The sequence below is a fragment of the Taudactylus pleione genome, unplaced genomic scaffold (genome assembly GCF_031769625.1).
Source record: "Taudactylus pleione unplaced genomic scaffold, aTauple2 ptg000296l, whole genome shotgun sequence".
NCBI classification, from domain to species: domain Eukaryota; kingdom Metazoa; phylum Chordata; class Amphibia; order Anura; family Myobatrachidae; genus Taudactylus; species Taudactylus pleione.
The window spans coordinates 14612875-14638441 of record NW_028284698.1 but is presented as its reverse complement, the minus strand read 5'-3'; the positions used below and the strand labels follow the sequence as shown (position 1 = coordinate 14638441).

General features: G+C 42.5%; 1 protein-coding gene across 1 annotated transcript in view; it reads left to right on the top strand.

Moving 5' to 3' along the window:
- Window positions 1-25567, top strand: part of COL4A5 (collagen type IV alpha 5 chain) — a 227725-nt gene that overhangs the window by 180855 nt on the left and 21303 nt on the right. The window contains exons 39-42 of the mRNA XM_088482860.1: window positions 837-935; window positions 1011-1061; window positions 1396-1581; window positions 20004-20137. Coding sequence (XP_088338986.1) covers window positions 837-935; window positions 1011-1061; window positions 1396-1581; window positions 20004-20137 — 470 coding nt within the window. The remainder of the gene's footprint in view (window positions 1-836; window positions 936-1010; window positions 1062-1395; window positions 1582-20003; window positions 20138-25567) is intronic.

The window sequence follows — 25567 nt, the reverse complement described above, 5'->3', positions numbered from 1 at the left end:
AGAGAGAAAGATAGAGAGGTGGATAAATGGCAAAGGGAGAGAGGACGAAGAAAGAACATGTATGGACAGACTAGACAAAGTCCGAAGGTCGAAGTTAAGGAATGGACACCAGCACTTATGGGGTATTAGACAGTCATAGCCCCTGGCAGAAAAGATGGCCACTGCACCAAACGCTCCAGCATCTAGAAGAACAAGATGGCCACTGGGTCCACCCCACTTGGAGTGCTCAACAAGGTGCTGCATACTCCAGGGAACACAGGAGTGGAAGGCTGAGTGTTTAGCCCGAGCGCAGGCAGAGAGTGGGCATTCCGTCAGGCTGCCAGGTGATCCTCACAAGCACCAGAGACCAGCAAGGAGAAGGAACACTGGACAACAGAAGAGAAGCCGTGGAGGACATCTGCAGGCCCGGGGACTAGGTCGGAAACTGCTTTGAAGCCGGACACGGAGATTAAACCATGGAAGTCAGCAAGAGCTCCGATGCTGCTGTAGGTATGCATAAAACAGATCCATTAAGGAACAGGATATATGCAATGGATCTTGCAGGAGAATAGCTCCTACTCCATGCTATTCCAGGCCACGCCCCTGCATAGATTGTTACTTTTACTAGAAATTCAATACTGTTACCATTTACTATTTTGCCCTAAATATTAGTTTTCACATTCAGAATGCATTTGCCTTTCTGTGGGTAAAGTTGTATGTACACATATTTGTTCACTTTCTTTTGACTTTTTTTTTTTACCATATTGCTTTAAATATTAAATGTTTCACATGGGTAATCTAATCTAGATTGACATGCATAATGTTTCCTTTACAAAATTAAATTTTATGTATTGTAGGAGATGCAGGTCGTCCAGGGCCTCCAGGTTCTCCAGGTGAAAAGGGTCAACCAGGTCAAGATGGTATTCCTGGGCCTGCTGGTCTTAAAGGAGAACCAGGTCAGTGGTCATCAGGTGTGATCACAATATATTATACGCCTTGAGCTTTTATAAATATGTATATCTGTGTTTCAGGATTACCAGGATTCGGGTCACCAGGCCTGCCGGGAAATCCTGGGAGTCCAGGTAGAGTTTCCAATTCATTAATTTATCTTTTGATCATTAATTATTCTGTACAATCTCCTAATTAGTAGTATTTGTGTTACTTTGAAGACCAGTTGGTAGTTTTCATATTATTGTATTTGTATGCACTTGCATAGCAGACATACGTATCTGTAATTAATTAATTTGTAAAAGCCATACACATGCTCTGTAATTTTGTCTGTGTATAGCTGGGGACATGAAAAGTGTGAAGGGAACAGGACTTCCTTTGCCGCGGATATAGGAGGCATATATTTACAAGTGCATTGCTACATGTTGAACTCTTGCTTTAAATAAAAACTTTATGCGCTACTTGCAGGTGCAAAGGGTGAGCCAGGATTTTCTGGACCTCCCGGATCTCCTGGATTTCCTGGCCTCAAAGGAGACAGTGGTTATCCTGGGCGTTCAGGTAGCCCAGGACCACCAGGACAACCAGGTCTCCCGGGGCAAGCAACACAGGGTCCTAAAGGGAATGCTGGACCAGGTGGACCTCCTGGACGACTAGGTAAGAACATTTATTATCAGCTTGATGTGGACAATACTTTTGCTGGCAGATTTTACACTTCAGTCTTATAATTTTACACCAGCAAAATACCCAAATAAGATGTCATGCATAAAATGTCATCAGTCCTGTCCATAATATTGTCATATGTATCAATTTTCTTTTATTCCCCAATAAGTAGTGAAACAAAACACTAAAAAGTATACTGTGTCAAGTAACACACTAAAATACAATTTAAGCAGTCTTTATTGTATTGCATTATTTTTATTTGCTTATACCATGATGACTGTATTAATTAGTGATTGGCCTACATTCAGTTGCTTTACATAAATCAGAGACCACTGATGACATTTTCTGATATAATGGCTGCCTGGAATTGGCACTATCCATTAGTAGCTGGGTTCTTTACTTCCTGCTCTGAAACAGTAATAGCTGCTAGCAAAAGACGGAGCACTTGTTTTTAGCATGATATCACTGAAATGAGCTAGTGAGCACAAAAATAGCCTTGGCACAGCCTGTGGCAACCGAGTTTGTTTATGGTCACCCAGTCAGTGAACATAGTCAGCACGTGGCTCAACAATAAATCATTGTCTTCTTCACTCTGAAAATCATATCCAGGGGGGCACTGAAGCATGAGCAAATTTAGACCTATGTTGCTGTGAATCTCATTCCTTCACTTCATTGACTCCATCCCATTGCATTAGATGGCGGAATCCAGCGAACTTCAGCCTCTCGCCTTATGTTCTGTTTATTTGCGCAGCATCTGCATATGTTTGTGATCCACTTTATACAAGGAGACCATGCCTGATTATATTGGTTGATTTTATCACTGTGTATAAGATACTTCCATTACCACCACGCAAATTAAAGTGCCTGGTGTTATATACATCTTGCTGATGGACCAAGGGAATAGTCATCTATGTAGCAAAAAAACACTTGATACTCCTATTGGCCAATTGAAGATACTGATCTACTAACGTGTTTCCAATCTTCTCAGTAACTTGCTGACTGGGAGCTATCTTGATGAAATGGTCAACATGTTAAATCATAAAATGCAGCTGCTAATAGGATATATAATAATATATATCATAATATAATACAATATAATATGATAAAAACATTTAAAATATAATTATAGTAAAATAGTATTATTTTTTATGCTCAAACCAGTAATTGGAAAGTTAGAAAATATGTTTTAAGTTTTACTATAAAATATATATAAAAAAAATTCAACTTTTTTTTTGCTCCAATATAACTCAATTTGTTTATTAGGTGTTACTTTGTTCTCAAATGTGTTTGAGAATATATTATAAAAACATGAGCAGAAAAAGTAATGTCCATTTAAGACTTTATCACTGGATGTCAGTATGATTATTGTGATGATAATTGATCATTCTGATGATAATTGATCATTATTCAAATCATGTTTTTTATTCTCTTGTATAAGCAAACTGATTGTTAACACTATCGCAGTCAATAGCAGCCATGTTAAATGGGAAAGCTCTAGCACATGCCTGCTCAGCCATGCTCTCCTTGTATGCCTTGTATTTATTGCATGTATTGTGGGAAAGATCTGTTTTGTCTTGTTTACTTGTGCATGTGCTAATGTGGATAAAGCAAGCTATTATCAGTGTTTCAAAAATGTCAGCAATTCATTCCTTTGTTCCACAGACCAGTAGGACACATTGTTTAAATGTTGCGTGTGCATAACACTTCTGTGTCTAGTCTGCCTGCAGAGATTTTGTGCAAGAATTGATAATAGAGAGCAAAATATAGGAATGGATGAGGTCCTGCAGCCCAGCAATCACTTTACTACAACATATTCTACTGACAGACAGATCCGCAATATATGCAGCAATGGTTTATGTCTGCGGTACCAGTGTTTAACACTTCACACATTTGTGCCACACATAGCAATGCAGCAAATATACATACATGTGTACATTGTATACTAAACTGATCTGTAGTATTCTCTATAAACACTGATCATAGTTTGTTTCCACTGGTGCATGTAGGTCTTGCTGAAGGAAAGTTGTTATGTAACCAGAACGTTGAATTTTCTAACAATCTCAATGTTTCCCCCTCTTACATCTAATGATCAATTTGGAAATGGATAATTGTGATCTCACTTCCAGGCCCTCAAGGTCAGCTCTTAAATCTTAGCTTATTGCATGTAAATTTACATTGTTAAATGTCAGGTTATTTTCCGGTTTAGAGGATTAAAATATGCCAAGTTATTGACTGGATTATCGTATTTAAATTCATTGAACGTCCGACTAAACCAGTTTCCAGTTCCTAACAGTAAGGGTGAAATTCTATACTAAAGATATCTCATAATAAATTACTTTAAGTCATTTTAATAAATTGGGCTCAGTTGCCCTTGTATGACCCCCCCCCCTTTACCCTCTCCTTGATATTTACCCCTGGAAACAGTGATGTGACTGAACTGTGTAAGTGCATGCCGTAGCAGCTCTTCTGGTGTGTCACCAGGAATTCAGCAACATTAATAAGAGGGGTATTCAATATGAAAGGTTAACTTCCCTGGCGAAGTTAACGTTTCATATCGGAGTTTTTTCTGCGTAAAGGTATGGTGTGCCCTCCCACTTATCCCCGTAGTCAAAATAAAATTAACGAAAACGGGAAACTCCGAAGTTGGATTTGTGTAAAGTTACGAATTTTTCCTTAAAATAATTGTAAGACCCCCCTAAAGTTGTAAAAACATGGGGGATCACTATGGGTACCCCCGTTTTAGCCTTTAATTGTAGGTCGGGGTTTTAAATAGCCACAGCAGGTGTTTTTTTTCCGACATTGAAGAAGTGATGCAGAAGAGCACTTAGGTTATTTTTTTTGTTTTTTTAAGTGGTCCCATCAAATTTGGGGTACATGAAAATGGGTACTAGCATATTTTTAAGTCCCTAAAGTAAGTTTTAAAAAATTCTGCATTTGTGCACCTGCCGCTATAAATTCTATTCTAGAAAACACCTGCCGCATACTTGCAGAATAGCCCTGAACCTATTTCCCTATTCTTAAACAATTTTTTCCCATTTTTTTTTTTCACCCCAATTTTTTTATTAATTTTTTGGGGTGTCCCTATTTTTTTTAAAAACTTTTTTTGACACAGTTCTTTTTTAAATGTCATTCCCAGGGGTGCAGGCTATTTTTGTTTAAGCCTGCACCCCTAAACCCCAATTCTGCACTTTTTTTCGACACCTATTCAATGGTGAAAACTTATCCCCGTTTTTTAGCAAAGACTTTTCAAAACTGCGATAAGTCTTTGAAATTGAATACGGTGTAAAAACCAGTGATATTAACACAAAAAAGTTAAAAAGTGCGATATTAACGCAAAAAACGATGTTATCGCACCCATATTGAATACCCCTATAAGGCTAGTTATACTAAGGCAGAGCTATGCAGCACTGCTTGCAGAAACTGTTTTGTAATCACGCCACCTACTTCTATCAACTGGCTGGGAGAGAACTGTGTGTTCCTTTTGGAATTATAGGTCATCCTGGAACTTTTAGATTTACACAGAGAAATTTGTATCATGCCTCGGCCATTCCCTCTTCAGATTTGCCTGGGCTCCGTAATTGCTATAATTAGGTTGTGCAAATAACCTATTTAATGCAATTATAAGCCTCAGTTTCAGCTGGTAAAGTACAGTACGTACATGATTTACTCTGCACAGTTATAAGAAGCTGCTTCCTTTGCAAACCATGGAATAAGATGGCTATACACAGCTGTGATCAGGCCAAAGCTTGCTGGGACTGTGATTTACAGAACACGCACGACTATAAAGATCTCAGTGTTCAATAACGCTTGATGTAACAACAAAAAACATTTACTCACCCCCCTAACCTTACCCCTCAAAACACATTGCAATATCAATAAAGTATTGCTGAAGACGTGTCCTGCATGTACTTAACGTATTTACTTCCCAGCCATTGCACATTCACAATTATATGTGCCCCACATTAGAGTACTGATGCAGTCTCTGTGTCCAAAGCTCTCCAGTCTATCCATTCAAGTTCATTGTCATTTCCTTCCAGGGCCGTAGCTAGAGTAGTGCGGCCGGTGCCATCGCACAGGGCACCACAGGTCAGGGGGCGCTGTTTGGGCCTGTCAAATTTCTGTTTATTATCATTCTTGCTTGTAGCTTCCTCTTATTTCATCCCCAGCATCTCCTGGCTTCCCCTATCTCTTCCCTGGCCTTTCACCATGTAGCCATGGCCCTTTTTTGGGTGCATTATGTCCCTTTGAAAAATGAGGGGAGTGCCAATGCTCTATCTGGCACAGGGCACCAAAAAGTCTAGTTACAGCTCTGTTTCCTTCTATAAGAGAGCTATAAGGCAAGGACTTGCCATTCTATTATGATACTCATGGATAGGCGACCTCCAACACATTGCCCATGACTGAGCCTCATGGATGATGCAGCTCAGCAAGAGCTGAAGTGCTAGAAGGTGTCTGTACCTGGGCCAGGTTACGCTAGTGGTCTCTTCTAAGCACATGAAAATGCCTTCATTTGGCTTTCATGAATAAGTGATAAAGTCACAGTACTAATGAGTCTATAGTATGTAATCAGTTTGTTGTTAGCCACATGCATTATTTATATGGCTTTTTATGGTTTTGTGCCATACATTAGAAGCATTTTCATATATTGTGTGAAAATTACAATATCAATCATTTACACCTTTTATTTTGCTGGATTGTTGCACCAAAGCAGTAGAAATATATTATAATGTGCTTCTAAGGGCAATAGCACATTATAAAGGCAGACTGGGTGCAGGACCTGGCAGTGTGCAGGAGTGTATACTGTTCATTCTGCCCAGGTAAAAGGAAGCATCATGCATATGTGGAAATGAAATGATGTCTACATGACATTACTAACAATTAAAGGAAATACAAATTATGTACTTAAGGGGCTTTTAATCAATCTCTCCTCTACATGTATTGCCCCACTCTCCCCTGTGTATCAAATGGGGGGTGCCTATCTATAAGTAGCTGCAGCTGTGAGGTGCACGGCACTGTGTATGTAGTCAGCTGCTGTAGCTTATTATGGAGCATTGTCAATGTACTCCATCCTTTTATTATATAGTGTCAACATATTAGGCAGGGATTCACTGAGAATGCTTCAGTAGAGTACCACACAAACACATGGTGCTGACACTGATTGGGTAGCGTAAATTATGTAGGTTGGTTCTCCACGTGCCCAAAAAACAGGGAGCACACATGCATCTATATTTGCTCAAATCTGACATTTGTGGAAACTTGCAACTACAGAGGTAGGTGAGGGTAAGGGGCCGTCTAACATAGGCTGAGTACAGATAGGGCGCATTCCCAATACACACAGATTCATATATGCTTGTCAAAGTCGTATGAATTGTGGGTTCCTAAGGTGGGGTGTACATACACCATGATGCACTAGCTAGATGCTTCTGATGAGCTGATAGACGATTCATCACTGAAGCTGATAGGTGCTTTATTCATTGCTCATGAATATATTATATGATTTTGTGAGCAAGATATTATTTTGCTTCCTGTACGGGGCTGGAGAGCTTTACCTGCTATATTTCAGAGTTTTTGTTATATTTTATTTAACGTTAATAACAAATGTGTATTTCACAAACTAATGTTTGACAAATTGGAAGCAAGTGTATCTTTATACCAGGTGTAACCCTGGCGCATTTGCTACTGTTGTAGACCTGCACGTATCCTGCCAGTCTTGTAGATCTGTAAATGCACGCAGTTGTGGGTTTGGGTTTTTTTTTTTTTAAATTTAAATGCAAAATTCTTAAAATTCTGCATAAGCCCCACACATGCTAATGATAATTTCATCAGAAACTGATGAACTTACTGGTATATGTTTGGCCTTTATTTAATAGTATCTAATAGTATACGCAATGCCGACCACCGGCTTTCAGATTACTTAATTCCGGCGAGGGTTACATGACAGGCGTCTAAATCTAGACGCCTGTCATTTTACCGACTCCGGGAGACCAGCGCCCGGCATCCCAATCGAAGGGATGCCGGGCGCGGACATCTGCAGGGGGGGGGGGAGGTTTAGTGTTCCTGGGGGGGGACTTAGGGCCATGCAACCCCCAGGAGGTTAGGGTCAGGATAGGGGAAGGGGGGATTAGGCACCCCGGGGGGATGTTAGGGTTAGGCACCCCCCCGGGGGACTTAGGTTTAGGCGGCGGGGAAGGGGAGGGGGGATTGTGGTTAGGCACAAGGGGGGGGAGGTTAGGGTTAGGCACCCCAAAGGAGGGTTAGGGTCAGAGGGTAAAATTAGGTTAGTTAGTACTTAGCTTTAGGACGATCGGATTTCCTCCTCTGTCTGCAGCGGCATGCGGCCGGCGGTAACTCATACCGAATGCATACCTAAAATATTGCATTCACCTGTACTGAGCTGCAGTGGCTACCTAAACTTAAACACCATGGGCAGAGACTACTCCTCCCTATTTACTACACACTAAATATAAATAAAAGGTGAAACACACACCAACCCCTGTACATTACATTAATAACACCTCTACCACTTATCGCTGGCCCAGCCTTCTACTGCTTTGTCTGATGCTCATGATTTACACAGGTTCTGTGGCTGATTAAAAGCAGGTGAAATGCAGACTTGAAGTCAGCCAGGCACAGAACCTGTGAATTTCATGAGTGTCCCGGTGTAAAGGGTTACTATGGTAAGCCTACAATATACTTCCTGCTCAGAGAGGAAGGAGTTCAGAGAAAGTTTCATGCTATGTCAGCGGTCACACAGCAGGGTGGGAGGCCCAGCTGAGGGATAAGAGGGGGAAGGGAAAAAGAAGCTGAGGAACATGAATGGGGACTAACCCAGGACTGATCCACATGGCACATGCAATGACATGGATGATCTGTCGTTGGGGCCAATTACCAAGAAGCATATTAATGCTGACACACCAAACATATTAAGCAGTGCATTGCTATCAGCCAGCCTGCTTGAAAAACCCTTAATGGGCCTATGGCCAATCTGCCCCTGGTATAACTTGGCCTTTTTCAGGGTACTGTAAAAAGTCGCTCTTAAAAAAATGTATTTGTAGAATCTTGTTTGTTCAGGACAGACTTGAAGAGCTTTAGAAAACGGAACTGCTTGCAGTGGCAGTGGTGTTCTTGTTTAGACTTTCTTGACCCTACGCAAACTTCTACTATAATTTATGTTTTAACTCCTCAATAGATAAGATGTTCAGCAAACATTGGGCCTGATTCAGACCCACTCGCGAGCGGCTGTCCGCTCGCAAGTGGGTCGATGGTCTGCACTGAGCATGCGCACGACGGAGGGAGCTCCGTCGTGCGCATGCGCCAGACGCGACGAGCGAAGGACTTTCCTTCGCTCGTTGTGTCTGATCAAAGGGGGCGTGCTGTCGATGTTGATTGACAGCACGCCCCCTTTGGTGGGCGTGCCGGGGGCGCGCCTCCCTGACGGGGGCGTTCCCAAGGGAACGCCTACCGTCAGAAGCCGGCCCACTGACATCACTAGTGATGTCAGTGGGAGTGATTTTGGCTCTGATAGAGCCAAAATCACTCCAGGCCTTGCGGTTGAAAACCTCAACCGCAGGCTCCGGCTCGCAGTTTCGATGGTCGCGATGGTCACGACCATCGCGGCCATCAAACTGCACGCTCGTCACCACCCACAGCTATACAAGCGTCCAGGAGGACGCTCCATAATTATGGAGGGCGGCCCTCATTCAGAGCGTGCGCTCTGCTCAGAGCGTACGGCTCTGAATGAGGGCCATTGTTATTAATTTCCTATTTTCAGAGAGCTACAACATTGTTTCAACAAAGTAAAACTCAAACTAATAATAACAGTTGCCACCTGGCTTGTTCTACTGTAGTGAATAGGGAAGAGGAAATCTATATTTTCTAAGTTGATTGATTCATTAAATCTCCAGCATACAAGTAGATAGGTTAGAAACAATATTAATACATAATTATTTTACCAGAGGGTAGCAGAAAATGTAATTACAGTAATTTGCTTATCATCTTATCTGCTGGGATATGTGAAGTACAATAGAATGTATTATGCTTCCCTTTAACATGATGTTGATGTAGTAAAAATTGGTTCAATAATAATAACATTCTAGAGCAGAGAGGAATCCATGGTACGTCACCTCTGAAGTACAGCATCCATTGTCCCATCCACATCCGTGCTGGCTGAGAACAATGGGTCTGAGTGATGAGGTGACCTACTTCAGCTGTCGAGGTTGTAGCGGTATTTTGTGTATGAAATATCTTTGGGTCACTAGTTAAATGTGTCATCAAATCCTGCTTCAATTGTATTATGAGCAAATGTGTAATGTATTATAAACTATTCTCTGACACAGTGTTTATTGAATCAACCTTATTAATGCATTACTGAGAAAGCAGACACAATGCAAAGCATCCATTATTCATGTTATGCAGTACAGAGTACATGGTGACATTGGTCCAGGCTGAAGCTGGTGCCAGCATATACGTTCTTAGATAAAGTAGATAACTTTGAAAAGGAAAAGCTCCATTCAGGAAGATCATCACCGTTCTCTTAGTGGTAGCCTGAAAGAGGATCACCCATCAAAAATAGAATTCAAACATCATATAAATGCAGTGCCTTGTTTGGTGAAATAATGTAAGTAAGGACAGTTAGTAAGACCATGAGAAGTCTTCCAATATGGGTAGGAGGGCAACTGCACCCAGTCCAGTTTTCTATTACAGATCAGACCGGGCACAGGGAGTTGGACAAGCCCTAAAGGTGGTGTTATGTTTTGGACAACCCCTGACTATTTATGACCCCCTCCTATGTAGAAACTATGGGCCTGATTCAGACCCACTCGCGAGCGGCTGTCCGCTCGCAAGTGGGTCGATGTTATGCACTGAGCATGCGCACGACGGAGGGAGCTCCGTCGTGCGCATGCGCCAGACGCGACGAGCGAAGGAAAGTCCTTCGCTCGTTGTGTCTGATCAAAGGGGGCGTGCTGTCGATGTTGATTGACAGCACGCCCCCTTTGGTGGGCGTGCCGGGGGCGTGCCTCCCTGACGGGGGCGTTCCCACGGGAACGCCTCCCGTCAGAAGCCGGCTGATAGAGCCAAAATCACTCCGGAGCTTGCGGTTGAAAACCTCAACCGCAGGCTCCGGCTCGCAGTTTCGATGGTCTCGATGGTCACGACCATCGCGGCCATCAAAATGCACGCTCGTATAGGCTGTGGGTGGTGACCCACAGCTATATGAGCGTCCAGGAGGATGCTCCATTTTCATGGAGGGCGGCCCTCATTCAGAGCGTGCGCTCTGCTCAGAGCGTACGGCTCTGAATGAGGGCCTATGGTCCTGATTCACTACGGATTGCAACTGCGAATGCAATAGCGTTTACTCACGCAGTTTAATCACTCTGCGATGGGTCGGCGTAGCCTCTGCAATCGCAGTCCCGATCGCAATGGCCGGTTCGCACACGCGCAATGAGATGCATGCGCAGAATGCAACAATCGTGTGTATTAGCAACTGCGATCCAAGCTGAATCAGGCCCTATGTACCATGTTAAACAATTATATTAGCAATAATTCTGCGATTGAAGGGGGAAGTGATCTTTCTGATGCACACAATGTTGATAAACATTGAAAAGGGCCTATTGGAGGCAAACTTTTGCATATGTATATTTAAATGTCACAAGATGTCTTTTCATTCTGTATAAAATTATATATTAAGATTAGTGACTTTTTATGTTAGTTGGGCTTTCTTTATCTATCATAATGGTAAAGTTCTTGTGTGGCAAATAGGATAACCAGCAGTATCACTGGATATGCAACAGTTAAGCCTAAGAAACTTATGATATTACTTAGTGTTTCCTCATCCCAGCACCTCCATTATATAAGTTGAGAATCCTTTTAAAATATCAACTGACTAAAATGTCAGTGTTGTTTTCAGCACCGGATGTATTCCTAAAGAAACCTGCTAATTCATTTTCCCATGAAAGAAGTCTTCTGCTTCACAGTTAATTCATAGACCACGCTGATGTCAGTGAATAGCTTATATCCTTTTTAAATCAGCCATCAATGAATTCTGCATGTCTATCAAGTTACCATGTGTTTATTATTAATCGAATAACCTTGTAGTTTTTGCCAGCTTGACATTGAGAACAATGATCGTGTATTGTGCATGCCTGTGAACGCTATGACAATCTCCTGTTATGTACATCTTTTGGTGATTATGTAATGTGTATTAACTGGTGATTTTGTTTTGTGCTGTTTTGTTGTGTGACCTTTCTAACATCGAAACTCTGGGCATTGGTGATCCTCTCCCAGGTCCTCAAGGTTAGATCTTAACAGCCGCCATATTGTTTGATTGCATGATGTTTATTTATGGGGTAAATGTCTTTGTTGTTCGTGGCTCTAATAATAAATTACATTTTAGAGTTACGTATCAATGGAGGTTATGAAGAAACATCCAGACTAGTTGTTTTGAAGTGAAGTGTTTCTTTTTCCACTCATCTTGGTCACAATGACCTAAGTTGCCTTTCGTTCTTACTAAAAATATGTCATGTCCCCTTTGACATAAGTAGAAATATATTTATTGTAACCACTGAGAGCTTTTTTCATGGGATCTGATTTATAGAATAGAAATCATGATGTTCAGAATGTAACTAATGTAGTGGTTTTAAATTTGTTATTATTAATGTGATATTTTTGACTACAAATAACATTTTTCATCCAGTTGATTAAAAAAAAAAAAATTATTTGATCACAAAAAATAAATAAATGACACTTTACAACATAAGTCTAAATTGTAAACTAAAGCTACTGCATCATAGTACTAATATGCAATAAATACCGGAACCACACCAAAAAACGTATGGTCTATCTGTGCATAAAATAGTTACAATTACTATGCATAGGACACACAACATTCCCCAGAGCAGGACAATGGTGACAAAGATCAAACATAGGGCCTGATTCAGAGCCGCTCGTAAGCGGCCACTCATTCGCTCCGAGCGATGTTCGCACAAGTGCGCATGCATATGGGTCGTAATGCACATGCGCCAACCAGTCAGTGCGGTCGGAAATCGAGCGCTCGCAAAATAGCGAGTGCCTGCTAATTTGAGTGACAGGATGAGGCGTTTGTGGGTGGTAACAGGGGAAGGTGCTTGAAAACGGGGAGTGGTGATCCGATCGTAAGCGTGTCAAAAGGTCAAAAAGGGCGTTTTTAAGGGTGTGCATAATTAACAAAGCAGCGTCATCGGCCACGTCACTTGGTTGTCTCTTAGGCTGAACTGTTCGCATGATTGCGGTAGGAAAATCCTACCACAAGCACTGCGAGCAGTTCAGACGCCTTTCGATGTACTCGATTAATCTAATAAATAGCGGAGATGACGTAGGATGCGAACGGCCAGGGGGCGTCTTTACAAAATAGCGAGCGCATGTTTCGTTCGCTCGCTCAGACATAGAGGCGTCAACAGACCGCAAAGAGCGAGCGCTCAATTTAAATAGCCGGCCCCTTTTTCTGAAAGAGCGAGCGCAAGTAGCGTCCAGCTCTGAATCAGGCCCATAATTACAGAATAAAGACGTATAGGGCCTTGTTCTGAGTCGAGTGCAGCTCCTCATATGGTGGCAAATAGCGAGTTTTAGCAAACTGTACATGTGCAGAAGCGTATTTTTGCTTATTCTGAGTCAGATGGATCTTGGCTGGATCACTCTATGAGTGAAATGGGGGTTTCAGGGCGGTAACTGAGCGGTAGTGCTGCGGTCGCACACATGAGATCTGTCTCGTGGAAGTGTCCTGAGGGTACAGCTAAAGTTCCCTGCTATTATGAGTTGTACGTATAGTGAAGTCAGTGTTTCTGATGTATCTCTTGCATCCAACATGTGTCAGGTGCAAGTGCCGATACTAATGATGATGGCTGCGGGTGTGGATGGGAAAACAGTGGGCAGTGCTGCTTGAAGCCCTACGAATACTCCATTAGCAGTACTGATCCTCACATTAGCAGTACTGATCCTCACATTAGCAGTACTGATCCTCACATTAGCAGTACGGATCTCCACATTAGCAGTACGGATACTCACATTAGCAGTACGGATCCTCACATTAGCAGTACAAATACTCCATTAGCAGTACGGATACTCACATTAGCAGTACGGATCCTCACATTAGCAGTATGGATCCTCACATTAGCAGTACAAATACTCCACTAGCAGTACTGATCCTCACATTAGCAGTTACGGATACTCACATTAGCAGTATGGACACTCACATTAGCAGTTACGGATACTCACATTAGCAGTATGGATACTCACATTAGCAGTACGAATACTCCATTAGCTGTACGGATACTCACATTAGCAGTACGGATCCTCACATTAGCAGTACAAATACTCCATTAGCTGTACGGATACTCACATTAGCAGTACGGATCCTCACATTAGCAGTATGGACACTCACATTAGCAGTTACGGATCCTCACATTAGCAGTATGGATACTCAATTAGCAGTAGAAATACTCCATTAGCAGTGTGGATACTCACATTAGCAGTATGGATCCTCACATTAGCAGTACGGATACTCACATTAGCAGTACGGATCCTCATATTAGCAGTTACGGATACTCACATTAGCAGTATGGATGCTCAATTAGCAGTAGAAATACTCCATTAGCAGTGTGGATACTCACATTAGCAGTACGAATACTCAATTAGCAGTACGGATACTCACATTAGAAGTACAGCGGTACGGATAGTCCATTAGCAGTACGGATTCTCACATTAGCAGTACGAATACTCCATTAGCAGTACTAATACTCAATTAGCAGTACGGATTCTCACATTAGCAGTACTGATCCTCACATTAGCAGTACGGATCCTCACATTAGCAGTACGAATACTCCATTAGCAGTAGGGATACTCACATTAGCAGTACAGATCCTCACATTAGCAGTATGGAAACTCCATTAGCAGTATGGATCCTCACATTAGCGTTACGGATCCTCACATTAGCGGTATGGATCCTCACATTAGCAGTAGGGATCCTCACATTAGCAGTACGGATCCTCACATTAGCAGTACAGATCCTCACATTAGCAGTACGGATCCTCAAATTAGCAGTATGAATACTCCATTAGCAGTATGGATACTCACATTAGCAGTACAGCGGTACAGATAGTCCATTAGCAGTACGGATTCTCACATTAGCAGTATGGATCCTCACATTAGCGTTACGGATCCTCACATTAGCAGTACGGATCCTCAAATTAGCAGTATGGATACTCCATTAGCAGTATGGATACTCTTATTAGCAGTATGGATACTCACATTAGCAGTACAGCGGTACAGATAGTCCATTAGCAGTACGGATTCTCACATTAGCAGTATGGATCCTCACATTAGCGTTACGGATCCTCACATTAGCGGTATGGATCCTCACATTAGCAGTAGGGATCCTCACATTAGCAGTACGGATCCTCACATTAGCAGTATGAATACTCCATTAGCAGTATGGATAGTCTTATTAGCAGTATGGATACTCACATTAGCAGTACAGCGGTACAGATAGTCCATTAGCAGTACGGATTCTCACATTAGCAGTACGGATTCTCACATTAGCAGTACAAATACTCCATTAGCAGTACGGATCCTCACATTAGCAGTACGGATTCTCACATTAGCAGTACGGATCCTCATATTAGCGTTACGGATCCTCACATTAGCGGTATGGATCCTCACATTAGCAGTAGGGATCCTCACATTAGCAGTACGGATCCTCACATTAGCAGTACAGATCCTCACATTAGCAGTACGGATCCTCAAATTAGCAGTATGAATACTCCATTAGCAGTATGGATACTCACATTAGCAGTACAGCGGTACAGATAGTCCATTAGCAGTACGGATTCTCACATTAGCAGTATGGATCCTCACATTAGCGTTACGGATCCTCACATTAGCAGTACGGATCCTCAAATTAGCAGTATGAATACTCCATTAGCAGTATGGATACTCTTATTAGCAGTATGGATACTCACATTAGCAGTACAGCGGTACAGATAGTCCATTAGCAGTACGGATTCTCACATTAGCAGTACGGATTCTCACATTAGCAGTATGGATCCTCACATTAGCGTTACGGATCCTCACATTAGCAGTAGGGATCCTCACATTAGCAGTACGGATCCTCACATTAGCAGTATGAATACTCCATTAGCAGTATGGATAGTCTTATTAGCAGTATGGATACTCACATTAGCAGTACAGCGGTACAGATAGTCCATTAGCAGTACGGATTCTCACATTAGCAGTACGGATTCTCACATTAGCAGTACAAATACTCCTTAGCAGTACGGATCCTCACATTAGCAGTACGGATTCTCACATTAGCAGTACGGATCCTCACATTAGCAGTACGGATCCTCACATTAGCAGTACGGATACTCACATTAGCAGTACGGATCCTCACATTAGCAGTACGGATCCTCACATTAGCAGTACGGATACTCACATTAGCAGTACAGATGCTCACATTAGCAGTACGAATAATCCATTAGCAGTAAGGATCCTCACATTAGCAGTACGGATTCTCACATTAGCAGTACGGATTCTCACATTAGCAGTACGGATCCTCACATTAGCAGTACGGATTCTCACATTAGCAGTACGGATTCTCACATTAGCAGTACGGATCCTCACATTAGCAGTACGGATCCTCACATTAGCAGTACGGATTCTCACATTAGCAGTACGGATTCTCACATTAGCAGTACAAATACTCCATTAGCAGTACGGATCCTCACATTAGCAGTACGGATTCTCACATTAGCAGTACGGATCCTCACATTAGCAGTACGGATCCTCACATTAGCAGTACGGATTCTCACATTAGCAGTACGGATCCTCACATTAGCAGTACGGATACTCACATTAGCAGTACGGATACTCACATTAGCAGTACAGATGCTCACATTAGCAGTACGAATAATCCATTAGCAGTAAGGATCTTCACATTAGCAGTACAGATCCTCACATTAGCAGTATGAATACTCCATTAGCAGTACGGATACTCACAATAGCAGAACGAATACTCCATTAGCAGTACGGATCCTCACATTAGCGGTATGGATCCTCACATTAGCGGTATGGATCCTCACATTAGCGGTACCGATCCTCACATTAGCGGTACCGATCCTCACATTAGCGGTACGGATCCTCAAAATAGCAGTTTGAATACTCAATTAGCAGTACGGATCCTCACATTAGCAGTACGGATCCTCACATTAGCAGTACGGATCCTCACATTAGCAGTAGGGATCCTCACATTAGCAGTACATATCCTCGAATTAGCAGTATGAATACTCCATTAGCAGTATGGATACTCACATTAGCAGTATGGATACTCACATTAGCAGTATGGATACTCAATTAGCAGTAGAAATACTCCATTAGCAGTGTGGATATTTACATTAGCAGTACGAATACTCACATTAGCAGTACGGATACTCACATTAGCAGTACAGTGGTACGGATACTCCATTAGCAGTACGGATTCTCACATTAGCAGTACGGATACTCCATTAGCAGTACGGATTCTCACATTAGCAGTACGGATTCTCACATTAGCAGTACGGATTCTCACATTAGCAGTACGGATTCTCACATTAGCAGTACGGATCCTCACATTAGCAGTACGGATTCTCACATTAGCAGTACGGATTCTCACATTAGCAGTACGGATCCTCACATTAGCAGTACGGATCCTCACATTAGCAGTACGGATCCTCACATTAGCAGTACGGATCCTCACATTAGCAGTACGGATCCTCACATTAGCAGTACGAATACTCCATTAGCAGTATGGATTCTCACATTAGCAGTACACATACTCAATTAGCAGTACGGATACTCACATTGGCAGTATGGATTCTCACATTAGCAGTATGGATTCTCACATTAGCAGTACGGATCCTCACATTAGCAGTACGGATCCTCACATTAGCAGTACGGATCCTCACATTAGCAGTACAAATACTCACAATAGCAGTATGGATTCTCACATTAGCAGTATGGATTCTCACATTAGCAGTATGGATTCTCACATTAGCAGTACAGTGGCACGGATACTCCATTAGCAGTACGGATTCTCACATTAGCAGTACGGATACTCACATTAGCAGTACGGATACTCACATTAGCAGTATGGATTCTCACATTAGCAGTATGGATTCTCACATTAGCAGTACAGTGGCACGGATACTCCATTAGCAGTACGGATTCTCACATTAGCAGTACGGATACTCACATTGGCAGTATGGATACTCCATTAGCAGTACGGATTCTCACATTAGCAGTACGGATACTCCATTAGCAGTACGGATACTCACATTAGCAGTATGGATACTCCATTAGCAGTACGGTTTCTCACATTAGCAGTACGGATCCTCACATTAGCAGTACGAATACTCCATTAGCAGTATGGATTCTCACATTAGCAGTACGGATACTCAATTAGCAGTACAGATCCTCACATTAGCAGTACGGATACTCAATTAGCAGTACAAATACTCACCATAGCAGTATGGATCCTCACATTAGCAGTACGGATCCTCACATTAGCAGTACGGATCCTCACATTAGCAGTACGGATCCTCACATTAGCAGTACGGATCCTCACAGTAGCAGTACAAATACTCACAGTAGCAGTACAAATACTCACATTAGCAGTACGGATCCTCACATTAGCAGTACGGATCCTCACAGTAGCAGTACAAATACTCACAGTAGCAGTACAAATACTCACATTAGCAGTACGGATCCTCACATTAGCAGTACGAATATTCCTTTAGCAGTACGGATTCTCACATTAGCAGTACGGATCCTCACATTAGCAGTATGGATACTCATACTAGCATTTTTCTGGCTTTTAGCGCATGCACAGTGAGGAAAATGGTGCCGCGCCATTTCCCCGACGACCTGTGCATGCGCAGTAGACTCTGGGCACAGCCTAGTGGTGCGCCGATAGAACGTCTTTGTACACACACATTGACAGAATCACACCTCATCCGGTGAGCATCTCATTAGGAAGTCGATCAGCTGTGGTGTTACCAAAAAGAAGCATTACCGGCTGCACTACTACTACAGCTGCGTCTACCCATGAATCACCCCCATGTCTGTCACTGTGTGAAAAGGAGCAATACAAATATTATTTACCACTAAGCTTGTTAATGTCTTGCAGTTGCATTACATCATTAAATTGACGAGCGGCAATTAATAGCAATATGTCTTATAAGATCCCATTTAAAAATCACCAGTATTTCCTGTATGTATATATATATATATATATATATATATATATGTATATATATATATATTTACAGTTGAAATATACATAAATGTTTCCATCAACCTCTTTGTATAACCCACTGGAAGTAGAAATGCATATTCACATCAAAACAATTTACATCTGCCAATATTTGTGTCAATATTTGATTTTCAGAAAGGCAGCATTTAAGGCGACCAAAACCCAGAAATTTAAATGATCGAGTTGTTTTAGTGGATAAATATCTTCTATTACTTTAACAATGTTTTATTTCATATCTCATTGCCATTGTGTTTAGTCTACTTTTTAGTGGTACTATGCAGAATACATAGTAACCAATCAAAATACCTTATGCAGTTGTTGTTAAAGTAAAAACAAAAATCAAACAATAAGAAGAAAGTTCTGTTCATATAATAATAATAATAATAATAATAATAACGCAGCACAGTCTCCCAGCAGTCACGCATACCTAGGTCATGCTGACTTATATTACAATAGCTATGTAGTTCAGGGATGCAGCGAGATGCAGTGAAGAATAGCAGCAATACCTGAGTATCAAATAGAGCAGTGTCCTAATATACTGTGTATATCATAATACTCAATTAGCAGTACTGATCCTCACATTAGCAGTACGAATACTCCTAGCAGTACGGATCCTCACATTAGCAGTACGAATACTCCTAGCAGTACGGATCCTCACATTAGCAGTACGAATACTCCTAGCAGTACGGATCCTCACATTAGCAGTACGAATACTCCTAGCAGTACGGATCCTCACATTAGCAGTACGGATCCTCACATTAGCAGTACGGATCCTCACATTAGCAGTACGGATCCTCACATTAGCAGTACGGATCCTCACATTAGCAGTACGGATCCTCACATTAGCAGTACGAATACTCCTAGCAGTATGGATACTCACATTAGCAGTACAGATACCTAATTGACACATGGCAGCAAGTGTGTTTTTATGAGTTTTAATGATTTCAAGTACCAAGAGTTAATCCAGTGAGTTAGAATATAATTTAAATTAGGCAACATTATTTTTGAGTGGTGTAAACCTTTAATGATGATATCAATTATTGTGTAACTATGATAATACATTCTCTGCCTTCCTAACTTTTATTATGGTCATACAAAGGTGCACCTGGCCCAGAAGGTCCCCGTGGTCCACCGGGCAATGGAGGTTTTAAAGGTGAGAAAGGAAATCCTGGCACACCTGGACAGTCTGGATACCCAGGAGCTAAAGGAGACTCGGGAACACCAGGAATCCCAGTAAGTCAAATGGATGTCTTCTGCAGTAAAATGTAAAGACGCTGCTAACCAAGGACCTGCTCTACCAAATCATAAAGTGTAACATTGACATAGTCATGTTTCCAAACAACTGAATGATCAACAAGAACAACAATGGTGCATTGAGATTCATAGCAACAGAGATATGAAGCCGGTGAGCTGCTGCAAAATTCAGTTACTTTTGCAAGTGGAAATGAGAGTACGTCCCTCACCACAGTAACGACACCCCTAAAAACGGTCCAACTCCAACCTTGTATCTCATCACAGTAATATGTTCTGCCTTAGGAAATCTCATTTCTGCATTATTATGTTGCAAATAACCACCTCACTCAGTCCACTCCCTTTCCGCCTGTGCAAATGTCTGCTGACACTGCATTCTTGATTATCGCGGTCTTGCACACAGGTCCATTTATGCACACAGAGTTGCACAATGGGATCATGTGGGGGATTCGATGTAAGATACATCTGTTATAACAGACACATCTCCCAATTTTATGTGCATGAGTTTGAATCAGAAAACATGGTATGCGTATGCACTGCACAATGGGTCTGAGGTAGTAAGTAGGTGAGTTTGTCTGTTTCGCATCTTCTGCAAATGGAGACTGAAGTTAATTAGGCGTTTCTGGGCGACAAATGGATGGCGAGTATTAAGATGCATGGAGTGGCTGTTTCTGATGGGAGTATTGTGGGCATGTATTCAGATGGATCTCTTGCACCCAGTATGGGGCTGGTATAAGTCAGATGCTAATGGTAATGACTGAAGCATGGACACAGAAAAACCCAGTGTGCAGGGCGACCAGTACGCATGAAAGAACACTAATACACACATAGATGGATGATCGCTATATTAGCATATCTTAGTCCGTAGGCTGCAGCAACGGAGGTGAATTCGGACAGCACTGCTTCTGACTATGAATCGGACCCATTATGTGCTAAATAAATTATTTCCATTGGGTCCATTGATGCAAATAGCATAACGCTTGAACACCTCAGGGTTTCTGATTATGATTGCAGCGTCACTTCAAGGCAGCAGTGTACTACTGCAACCAGTGAAGCAGGTCTATCCGCATGACAATGCTGCATGCCACAAGGCCTGGGGAATCTCTGTTAGGTTGCAAGCATGATAGTGAAGGAGCAAAACATTGGAAATTCCAGATCGCATTGGGAATGCAGAGGTTGCGTCCGCCGGTCACAATCCCGACGCCGGAATGCAGAACAACGCGGACCCGAACGAGGTAAGTACGGGCGCCCGTCCTCTTAGCCGTGGGGGGGAGAGGGTTAGGTTTATGGCACCCCTGAGGGGCCTTAGGGTTAGGCACCCCCCGGGGAGGGATAGGGTCAGGCTAGGGGAAGGGGGCATTAGGGTTAGGCACCCCTGGGAGGAGGTTAGGGTTAGGAGCCCCCCAGAAGGGTTAGGTTTAGGGTGCAGGGTGGGGGGGGTTAGGTTTAGGCACTAACGGGGGAGGTTAGGGTTGGTCACTAGGCGGGAGGTAGGGTTAGTTACCCCTAAAGGAGAGTTAGGGGGGGAGAGGGGAGGGCTAGCTGTACTTACCTCTGCTGTCGGGATTTCCTCCCTTCGACCAGCCGCTGTCGGGATTTGAATCGGCGGCTATACAGCCGCCGGCATTCCAATCCCGTTCCCATTATAGTCTTGTGTCAATGTAGCAGCTTCAATGGCATGTGATGTGTTAAATGTTAGTTTAAATATTCCTGCACCTGTTAATTAAATTTTCATTTAGACATCCCTTCTAGTATTAAGTTGAATAGTTCTATTTTCAGCACTGTTTGTGATGGGGTTTGGACCTTAGTCTAAACTAGGGATGAGCGGGTTCGGTTCTCAGAGAACTGAGCCCACCCGAATTTTCCAGATCCAAGCAGGCTAGGAGTTTTCCGCTTGACTCGGAAATCGAAACCGAGGAAAAACCATAGAGTTGGAAATGTTGCGGTTCACGAGTTTACGTCTCTATGATCTATGTAGTATATAGGGACCACGCGGCGGATGCCATTTCACTCCGGCTGTGGAGACTGAACAGGGAGGGTGGGACGAGAAGGGCTGGGAGAGTGGTGCTGTGTGTTGTGCTGTCTGCTGTGTCCTGGGCTGGTGCACTGCTGATCCATTCTGGGCTGGTGCTGCTGAGTGCTGATCCAATCTGGGCTGGTGCTGCTGAGTGCTGATCCAATCTGGGTTGGTGCTGCTGAGTGCTGATCCAATCTGGGCTGGTGCTCTGCTGTCTGCTGTGTCCATCATCACAAATAAAAGTGTCTTTTAATGTAATATTTTTCTGTGTGTGTGTTCGGCTTAACCGCACAAGATCCGGCCAGCAACTCAAGTTGCAGCCTAGTGCTGCCCCACTCCAGTCGTGATCAATCGCTGCTCTGGGCCCAAGTTCTGGAGCATAAAAAAAATATATATATTTTTTTTAATCTTTAACTGTCTGTGTGTGTGCGTGTATCCAGCCAGCAACGCAAGTTGCATCCTAATGCTGCCCCACTCCAGTCATGATCAGTCACTGCTCTGGGCCCAAGTTCTTGAGCATAAAAATCAATTGTCTTTTTTTTGTGTAATATTTTTGTGTGTGTGCACGACTGCACGTGTGTGAATTTTGTAACCGCACCTTGGCTACACTATTGGTGCTTGTGACACTGCTTCCAAGACCACAGAAAATATGGAGGGCTGTCATATGACAGGAGAGCAAGGCCAAGAACCACTTGTTGTAGCTGCCACCAGCAGTGCAAGGCCATCAACTTCCTCGTCCTCTATGAAGGCCCATGCCCCAGGGCTTAAGTCACGCCATCGATATGGTAAAGCTACTTTTACTGAAGTTAAGATAATAAAATTTAAAAGGAAATTTGCCTTTCGATAAACAAAAAATTGGCAATATGCCATTCACTACACGAAGTGGCAAGGAAAGGATAAGGCCTTGGCCTTTCTTTATGAAGACTGCTGATTCTGATTCTAATAGCCCTTCGGAACAAACAACTGTGTGCCCTGAGAAATCGAAATCACAAATCCCCGAGTAGAGTGCAAGTGTGTCCGCGGTTGTCATGTGTGAGCCAGACCTAAATACTAGTGTACTGGAGGATCCTCCAAGTTCCAACATTTGTGTGCCCTCTGTATATGTGGGGAATGGCAGTCAACATCTTGCAGATGTAGTCAGTGAGGATGCTTCTGTGGAATTGCACGTGGAGGAGGAGGATATTTTGGTAGTTGAAGGTGCTAAGGATGATGATGAAGATGTTGGTGATGAGGATGTTGATGCCGAGGATGTCCTTTGTGTAAGTAAGTAAGGCAACAGCTGTTGCCCATGGATTGAAAAAGCCAAAGCCAATTGTTGTCATGCCGGGGCAAAAGACAAACAAATCCACTCTCACGTGTGGAATTATTTCCACCCCAATCCGGACAACAGTTGTCAAGCCATATGTAACCATTGCAAAGCAAGAGTGAGTAGATGGAGGGACCTAAACCACCTAGGTACCTCCTCCTTGTTACGTCACTTGGAGCGCATTCATTAAATATCAAAGTATATGTCGCTAAGTTCCAAAACTCAAACATAACAAGTCCAGTGTCACCTCCCTGCTCCCTCTCTGTGGGATCTAAGCGCCTTCGATCTCCAACTCCTGCATCATCATCAACATCCTTATTCGTGATCAGAAGTAATTTAAGAGAACAATTGACTATTAAACAGTCCTTTGATAGAGGAAGTAAGTATAACAGCTGTCACCCAGTTTCACAGCGGATCACTGACGCCATGACGGCTGTGCTAGTATTAGATGGTGAAATAATAAAAAATGAGGATGATTGTGTGGAGGAAGTGCAAAAGGAGGATGAGGGGGAATTTGTGTCCTATCTGACGCTAATGTGGATGTTGATGATAAGGATGTGGTTTGCGTAAATCAGCCACCAGTGGCAGCAGTTCTTGCTAATGATAAAAAAAAGCCAGAAAAGCAACATCTCGGGTGTGAAATTATTTTAATCTAAATTCTGACAACAGTTGTGAAGGCATCTGTTCCATTTGTAAAGCCAAAGTTAGCAGAGGAAGGGACGTTAACCATCTAGGTACCCCCTCCCTGTTACGTCATTTGCAGCAAGTTCATGCAATTTGTTTAACAAAATGATAATTTGTAAATTAATAACAAGCAGTCCAGTATCAGCTACCAGCAATTTGGACCAGCACATGCAATCTCCACCACCAACACCCTCATCATCAACCTCCTCCTTAATAACTGAAGGTAGTCCTTCCAAAAAATGTTTTGTGGGGCCCAAACAAACCAAGGAGTTCAGCCACGAAAGTGTCAATCCTAGTGGCTGAAGTGCTTGGTTTGTTAAACTGTGCATGTCCTTTTTAATATCCCACATAAGAGTGGGTGGGAGGGACAATTCCATCTTGCACCTCTTTCCTTTACATTTGGCACAATTTGGGGCATTGCCGACTGACATTATTATAGTTTATTAAACTGCCATCCTGTCTGCCACTGCTGTGTGGCAAAGTTTCATAGATGTCCTATGTTTTTTTTAAATTGACGTGCGTTTGTGCTGCTGCTCTGTTGCTTACTTTAGCCAGCCAGCTCGCTGCAGCCTTTGGCTTGTATTGGTGAAAAATAGTGAAATCAATATTGTGAGCTGTGAGGTGCCTAGACATGCCTGAAAATTATTGTTATTAAGGTTAATAATAATGTAGGAACAAAAACAGGCCCAAATTATGTGGTTTTAGCTGTTTATATAATTTTTTGGAAAAAATACAGATCCAAAACTAAAACCTAAAAACAAAACACCAAGGAAAAAAAAATCCAAAACCAGATTCAGATCCAAAACTAGGGGAGATCCAAAACCAAAACCAAAACACGGGGGTTGGGGCACATCTCTAGTTTAAACACCGACTTTTGCTTTTATTAAGTTGTTTTGTCTATCATTGCATTGTAAACTCTCTGGGCTTTGGCTCACATATTTGATATGCTCACTTTAACCTTAATCTTCTATTTTATGTATACACTCTTTTCTTCTGTAATGTGTTGCATACTGCTGGCAAAGCACACAGATTATATTTACATAGTAATCAGTAAGAAGATCATGTTAATAATATGCCATGTCTTGTTAGTAGTTCAGAGAATCATAACACTAGCTGTCAGTGCTGTGCACTGAAATGTATTTTACCAACCAGGCTGATTTTGTACTATGAAAAGATCGGAACAGTTGGGCTTAGCAGAGCCCAACCTACACAACTGCTTTCATAGGGAATTTATTCCTGGGTTTCCAGGGAAAGAACGACAGAGACAGTACATCTAATAATGACATATGTGTGTATGTGCACAATAATCAGGTGCTGCTTAGTTGTGGCATCACTGTCAGGATGAAAATGTTATCTGCTGTGCACGGCAGGGAGTGAAAACCCAGCTACAACTTATTCATCCTTA